Raw genomic sequence first — 7,300 nt, forward strand, 5'->3', positions numbered from 1 at the left:
CTACCCCAGGGCACTTGTTTTCACAGCCAGCCCCTGCGCAGAGCCAAGGGAGGCAGCGCCTCGCATGCATACTTGGCACAAGGAGAGGGTCCCTGCTGTGAGGTAGAGAAGGGAAAAATTAGTTCCACCCCAAAGAGCCGTGGAAAGCAGCTGCACGCTGTGGAAGCGAGCGTAAGCCCTGCCAGTGCCAGAGCTGGCTGCGTGCGGGGCCAAGGGGTGACATCAGGGAACCAGGGGACGGTGCCTTCACGTCGGCCGGGCTGCAAGCAACCGTTGATGTAATTAATTTGCTTGTAGAGACAAGGCTGTGCAGAGGTGGCTTCCAGGCAGGAGGAAGGTTTTTGTCCCAAGCAGCAGAACAGGAGCTCGCTGCAAGCTCTCCTGGGGCACGCGTGTGCTTGCCAGGCTGCCGAAACCGGCTCCTCTCCGCTGCGCCGTTGAGCGCGGCCGATAGCCCAGCCTGCACCCAGAGCCCAGCCTCGAACCCCAGCCCTGCGCCTCCCTCCAGCCTCTGGGCCGGGTTTAAACCTTCCTCCCTGGAAAAAAGGGTTACCTCCGGCCAGCAGTGCCGGCCAGCTGGCCTGCAGGATGGCAAGCAGGGTCCTGGAGGAGGAAGAGGAGGAAGAGGAGGAAGAGGAGGAAGAGGAGGAAGAGGAGGAAGAGGAGGAAGAGGAGGGAGGAAGAGGAGGAGGGCCTGCCTGCTCCCTAGGGCAGCACTACAGGGATCTCCAGTGCTGCCAGCCTCCGAGAGCGACGCTTTAGGTGCGGAAGCTTCCCTGGACCAGCGCGGATGAAGGGCAGTCCCCTTTCTGTGCAAGTCCTTGATGCCCCATGCTAAAACCAGCCGAGTCTGGCTCGGAAAGCAGTGCGAGGCATGCCTGACGCGACACCGCGCAGGGGCAGCTCCCACCTCCTCCCTTGCACCCACGCTGCCCGTCCTGCAGCAAGAGCTGACCTGGGCGCTGGGCCAGGCCAGCACCTCTGCAGCAATCGGCACCCTCTTTGTCCCTCTTCCCGCGCCACTTCAGCCAAGTGACCCGGGCTTTCCCCTGGGAAAAAGCCCCCCCATGCCCACCCCCAGCCCTGCCTGCTCCTGTCCCCGTGGGAGCTGCTCCACAGTCCCTATTTACAAAAGCTGCATTCAGTTCCCTGCAAACCCACGCTCACTTTTTCCAGTAAGTCTTTCTCCAGGAGCTGGATGACGACCCAGCCCTTCCCCGCGTGTGCCGGCCGACGCCAATTGCCATGGAGAACCGCGGTGCTAACGCGGCACAGACAGGCAGCTCATGGAGGAAGAGCACTGTGTTAACACAAGTCAGCTATATTTAAAACATTTAATACAAATATGTTTTGACAAGTCCTGTAGTTGTTTCCAGAGAGCACTGGAGATGCGATTTCCCTCCCTTAAAAACAGAACAAGGCCCAGAGCTCCAAAAACATCAATTTGTGACGACTTCTCTCAGTCCTTCCTGCCTGTCACCCTCTCACCCTGCCCAGTCCTGCCTCCACCCCACCAGGACCCAGTTAATGGAAGAAACCTCCTGTATCAAACCAGGAGAACGCAGCAAAGCCGAGAAGAGGTTACTAGCTCCTCTTCACTGCTGGCATCCTCACCCTGGGACACAGGACTGCCTGCCTTCAGCTCAAGGGTTAAGGGAGCTATGGTCCTCATGGACCCTGGCAGAGGAATTCGTTAAATTAAGGTGTTTTGCTCTTCCTCAGACGTCCCTGAGGATGAGCCTCCCATCAGCCCACACCAGATCGCAGAGCGCGGTCGGGATTTGCTACATTTAGAGGAGATTACATGGGGGAAGCCTCGACCCTTGGGGGGCTCAGAGGACTTCTGCCTCCTTTGCCGCCTTGGTGAGCCTCTCCGTGACGAGGCCGAGGTCCTTCCCTTTGTCCAGTTTGATGTAGGTATCCGTCCTGATGGCGTGGATCCCTACCCAGTCGGGCAGCAGCTCTGCGAAGAGGCGCAAGTGTTTCTCCATCTCGCCTGCGAAAAGGAGCGACAGCCGCCGGGTCAGAGCTCAGCTCCCCCAGCCCCTTCCTCCTGCAAAGACCCTTCCACGCCGGTGAGATTCCCCCCTCCCCGCTTTCCTACCGGGAGGCATCTGTGCATCGTAGCTGTCAGCCATGCGGGCACAAGCCACCTCCATGGTCAGCGCCTGCTTCTTCTCGGCCACGAAGACGTTGCGCAAGATGCGGGCCATGGCCGGCAGCCGCCCCAGCATGGCCAGCCGCTCCTCCTGCTGCGGGTCCCGTGTCATCAGCGCCTGCAGCTTCTGCGCCTCCTTCGCCCGGATCTTGGGGAGCAGAGAAGATGGGGTGAGACACAAGCGGGTTGTCCCCCCCGCCCCCGGCACTGGCGTTACGGCCAGGACTGAATTACTCACCCTCTCGAGCAGAGCCTGGGACACCCCTTTCAGAGCACTGGAGGTGCTGGCAGGGGACGGTGCTTTGGAAACCACCGGTTCCCCCGCACCGGCTTCAGCAGTTCTCAAGGCCAGGTTGGCAAGAGCTTTTTCCATCTGCTCATGTGGAAGAGGGAGGAGGAGTTGGGTTACAGCTGGGAGCCGCTTGTGCTGGAGGAAGGAGAAATTTCCCCTCCACCGCCCCCGCCGCCACCCTGCAGCCCAGCACGTCTGACCCATCCCTGCCTGCGCAGAGGACAGTTTTGGGGTGCTTCATCTCCTCTCCCAGCCCCAAAGTCACTCCTGACGGCTCCTCTAGCTTGAAACCAGCCCTACACCACAACCTGCAGCGGTAACAGCCAGGCTTGCGTTCCCACCTGCCTACACCTTACGGTGCTCCGAGTCCCGTGGCTCTGAAACGATCCTTCCCGAGCCCTGTCCGGTAACATCTTCCCACAGAGCCAGCTGGTTTGACATCTGCCAGCTGCAGACGGAGCCAGACCCTGGTCCTGACTCACCTTGGGGGTCAGCATCCCCCGCGCCGTGCTCAGCACCTCCTGAGCCGTGGTAAGCCTGTCCTCCTGGGGCGGCTGCGGCAGCTCCGCCGGGCTGATGTCCGGCACCTCGTCCACTTTGAAGCGGGGATGCCAGCGGGTCAGTTTCTCCTCTGGCACCACCATGGGAGGGCTGAGGGCAGCCAGGAATGCCTGGAGAGGGGTGAGAGCTGCGTCACAGCACCTGCGGGCCAGGTACGGGGGAGCCAGCCACTGCCCCGCGCTCCCAGCACAGCTTGGCGACACATGGCAGCTGGCTTGGAGGAAATTCAGAGCCAGGAGAGATTCCATTTGCCATCCTTCCCACCCACACCTGCCTGCCAAGAGCATCCCACAGGAACCAGCGATGTCCTTCAGCCTGGATCCCAGCCTGCTCTTTCCACTGATTCTCTAGATAGCAACCAGAGCAACCCCAGGCCCCAAAAGCAGAGGGTGCCGGAGGGGGGGGGGTCCTCACCTTGTGGTGCTGCTTGACGATGTTCACCAGGTTGCGGTTGAACTCCTTCCTGCGCTCCAGCAAGCGCGACGCCGACAAGTGCGGGCGGCCATCCACTTTCTCCTCTGCAAGGAGAGAGACACGAGCATCACCTGTGGCATCAAGGCAAAGCGCGGCAGCACCGCGACGGGGCCCAAACCTCGAGAGCCTTGGGAAGGACAGGATCAGACCCCCACCGTGGGGCTGAGTCGCTGCCAGAATCACCGCCCCATCATCCTCCCACTTGTCCCAAAAGTGTTTTCCACTTCCAACACGCTCAGGCCCTTCTGCGTCAGATGATTATCTAATGAACTGAGCAGAGAGCATCCCTGGGGATTCAGGGATCCCAGCCAGGACCGAGCGCACCCCAGCTCTTGGGGGCTCCCCCTCAGGCCATACATACCTTCCCCCAGCACTGGCTCCAGCGTAAGCTGGTAGTCAGACTTCTTGACGCTGTTGCCAAAGGTGGGGATGTTCTTCTCCTGGCGCAGCCTGTACGAGGTGGGGTATACCGCCTTGATCTGCCCCACGTGCCGCTCCTCAAACTGCCTGCAACAGCACCCGGAGAGGTCAGGAACCCCAAGGGCTGACACCGGGGCATCGGGCCCAACAGCTTCAGCTGGGACCCCAAAATGGGCTGCCCGCTGCTGCCGACTTACTTGCGCATCATGTCCTGCACCCCCTGCTTGACCTTCGCAAAGGTGATGGTCTCAGCACGGTTGAAGAGCATCCCGGCGATGGTGTCCACGCTGCGGAACATCTCCGCCAGCACCTTGAACTTGTAGGGCAGCGTGAGCCCCGGGGGCTGGTCCTGCGCGAGGGTGTGGAACCGCTGGTACGCGGGGGCCTTCTCGCTGCCGGGAAAGGAGAGGGGTCAGGGTCCCCCGCACGCAACAGCCACCAGGCATGGCGAACACGGTGCTGGGACGGCACCGAGGGTGCAGCCGGGGACAGAGACCAGCCAGATTGGGGGTCCCACTGCTGACAGGGCTGACCTCAGAGCCCAGGAGCCGCGTGCCCACCCCAGACCCCTCTCCACCCCCCCATCCCCAAACCCTCTCTCTGAGCAATGTGTGCCAGTACCTGGGTCACATCACCCATCCTGGGGACGTCGATGCCCCGACGCTCATGGCAGAGTCAGGGTGGCTTGGACTACACTCAGAGAAGCCCTTTGCATGCAGCGGGGCCCGCCAGCGCACCCACAGAGCTCCCACACCCCCCTCACGGGGGTGGGAAGACCCCTGCAAAATCGCTGTGAGGCTGAGCAGCCGAAGAGGGCTGCAGCAGTCACTGGGACACCCCAATTTCCCCTCAAATCTGGGGCTGCATCCCCAAATCCACTCCTCACCCGGCCTCTGCCGCAGGAGCTGCCACCCCAGCGTCCCTGGATGGCTGCGCTCCCAGCGTGGCTCCTCTTCCCGCTTTCTTCTCACGGATCCGCAGCTCCAGTTGCCGCACTCGCTCCAGACGGCTCCGCAGGTCGGCGCTGGCCCCGGCGGGGATGGGTGGCAGCTGGGCCAGCGTCTTCACCCTCCGCAGGCGGCACCGCAGCCCGGCCAGGTCCTCCTGGGTGGGGAAGGGGGACACAGTCAGAGCGGGGCTCGCACACCGGCAAGAAACACAAAAAAATGGAGCAGAAAGCCAGCCTTGTCCCGTACCTGCTGCAGGCGCCTGGTTGTCCCTGGGGGGGCTGTGCCGGGCTGTGTCCCCCCATCCTGTCCCCGGCCCGGGGAGCGGGTGGTGCTGGCTGGGGGGTCCGCTGCCAGGTCCAGCGAGGGTGGCATCAGGGGACGAGCAGTGGCCGGAGGCGAGGGGCTGGCGGCCTGCAAGAGAGCAGGGGAGCGTTAGATGTGCAGGGAACCCACCCACCGGGACCCCCTCCCCGGTGTGTGTCCCCCACCACGGCCTTGCACTGGGGGGGGGTGGACCCATAGGGGGGGTCTGCACTAGGGGCAGGGGGCAAGCCCTGGGGACTGTCTGCATCAGGAGAAGGAGGGCAAGCCCTGGGGGGGGGGGATGTCTGCACTGGGGGGGGGGGGGGGTCAAGCCCTTGGGGGGGCTGCTCCGGAGACGCTGCCCCCGTTTTACGCTCCCCCCCCCCCCCCGTTTTAGGGCCGCAGCCGCGGGGAAGCGGCGCACCCCCGACCCCAGCAGTTCCCTACCGCGGCCGGCTGTCCCGGTTCCGCATCCCGGTGCAGCTCCAGCCTCTTCCGCGCCGACTTCCCGCTCGGCTCCCCGGGCCGGGCCCCGACCGACGGTTCCGTTTCCATCTCCCGCCGGCTCCGTTTCCTACCCGCCAGCCGCCGCACCACCGGGGAGCCGCCGCGGGCCGGGGTACGCGGCGAGCCGGGCAGCGGCGGCGGGTGGGCGCTGAGCCCCACCGGGGCACCATCCTCCTCCTCCTCTTCCTTCACCTCCCGGTGTACCGGGGGACCGGCAAGGCCGGCCTTGAGCCGGCGGCCGCCGTCGCGCTTAACCGGGGCTCCGGTAGCCGCCTTCGTGCGGCTGAAGAAGTCGGTGAGGCGGAGCTGGGCCATGGCGGTCCCGGTCCCGGTCCCGGTAACGATCCCGGTCCCGGCGCGCCGACACGTGCACCCGCGCTACCGGGCGCGCCAAAGCCTCCACGCTTGGCGGGAACCCGCGCGGCCGCAGCACCGCCCACCGCCGGGGGGGTGGGGGGTGGTGGTGCCGGGAGGAGTCACGTGGTGCGGAATTGGCGCCACGGGGTTCTTAAAGGCGCCGTGCCTCCCTATAGCTGTGCTCCACGTGGGGGTCGGGAGGGGATTGTTCGGTTGCGAGGGTTCAGACCCGTTCCGGGGGGGGCTGCGACCTTGCCCGGTGCCGCAGCGCCTGGTTCAGGGGACCAGCCCGGTGCACCGTGTGCTCACCGCGGGGATGGAGGCTTCCCGGCCCTTGGGTGGTGCAGGGGGGCTGCAAGCTGGGGGACCCTGAGCGGGGCAAAACAGCATCTGAAATGGCGCTGGGTTGGGGGTCACGCCTCTTACCTGCCCTCCCCAGCGTGCCCGGGACCAAGCCGTGCCCAGTTCCCTGCCAGAGCTCTGCGGTGGCCGTGGGGTCCTTCGAGGGACGCTGCCACTGCTGCCTTCCCCCACGTCCACGGGTCCAGGCAGCGGCCGTCCCTCCGGCTAGGGTCAGCCATGGGAACAAGGGGCACCAGCAGCACCCACTACCCCAGTATCCCCCTGCCCCGCGGCGTGGCCGTCTGCTAATGGCACTGCCCGGACGTGGGAAAAGCTTGCTCGCCCATAAAACGCCTTGCCGGGCACTCAGGCCGTACCCGCAGCACATTACGGGACCGCGCCGTTCTCCAGCATCTCTCTTAAAGCCTGAGCGAGGCCGGCAAATTGGAGCGGGACCACTCAGGGCCGGATTCGGCCGCGTGAGGCAGGGCTCTGGGGTGCCGTTCCCTGTGCCCATTTACTTCCACAGCCTCCGTTCCCAGCCCAGCTGCCGGCTGCGGTGCGGCGGGTGCTCGGGGCCAGGGCTGGGAGCGAGACGCCGGCGTGGGTGCCATGGACCACCCTTTCCTGGATCCATTCTGGGTGGGGGAGATGCAGCCCTGGGCTTTTGCAGCAGTAATTTCCACACCCGGGTCTCACGGACGTGGTGTTAATGCAGAGCCTCGTGGCTCAGCGCTGACGAGCGTTTTCATTTACACGAGTGAATCCCTCCGGGTCCCAGCGATGAGGGTCAATGCAGCCGGGCAGAGGGGCTGAGTCCCTCCTCTGAGGATGCTCAGAGGTGGTTTGGGCACCCACAGCCCGTCCCAGCTCCCACGAGGGGCTGCGCCCAGCAAAAACTCATTTGGACACCCGTGTTGGGGGTTCTTGGGCCCA

The 7,300-nt window shown here is 64.6% G+C and overlaps 1 protein-coding gene across 1 annotated transcript; it reads right to left on the minus strand.

Moving 5' to 3' along the window:
- Positions 1-1,301: 1,301 nt before the first annotated feature.
- CDT1 (chromatin licensing and DNA replication factor 1) lies at positions 1,302-6,097 on the minus strand. The gene is made up of 10 exons (XM_052795276.1): positions 5,606-6,097; positions 5,102-5,266; positions 4,792-5,009; positions 4,103-4,297; positions 3,847-3,992; positions 3,426-3,529; positions 2,933-3,121; positions 2,397-2,531; positions 2,105-2,306; positions 1,302-1,996 (listed from the first exon to the last, which is right to left on the minus strand). Exons 1-10 carry the CDS (start codon positions 5,978-5,980, stop codon positions 1,833-1,835), a joined length of 1,893 nt encoding a protein of 630 aa, XP_052651236.1. The 5' UTR covers positions 5,981-6,097; the 3' UTR covers positions 1,302-1,832.
- Between the last annotated feature and the right edge of the window lie 1,203 nt (positions 6,098-7,300).

The sequence above is a fragment of the Harpia harpyja genome, chromosome 9 (assembly GCF_026419915.1).
Source record: "Harpia harpyja isolate bHarHar1 chromosome 9, bHarHar1 primary haplotype, whole genome shotgun sequence".
Taxonomy (NCBI): Eukaryota; Metazoa; Chordata; class Aves; order Accipitriformes; family Accipitridae; genus Harpia; species Harpia harpyja.

Bases quoted from the DNA above. Each gene is read 5' to 3' on its own strand.
- CDT1 (XM_052795276.1), bottom strand. From the start codon at position 5,980: ATGGCCCAGCTCCGCCTCACCGACTTCTTCAGCCGCACGAAGGCGGCT. The intron at 5,267-5,605 runs GTAGGGAACTGC...GCTCTCTTGCAG, and splicing joins AACCGGGACAGCCGGCCGCG to GCCGCCAGCCCCTCGCCTCC. The intron at 3,122-3,425 runs GTGAGGACCCCC...ACCCCTCTCCAG, and splicing joins TCGTCAAGCAGCACCACAAG to GCATTCCTGGCTGCCCTCAG.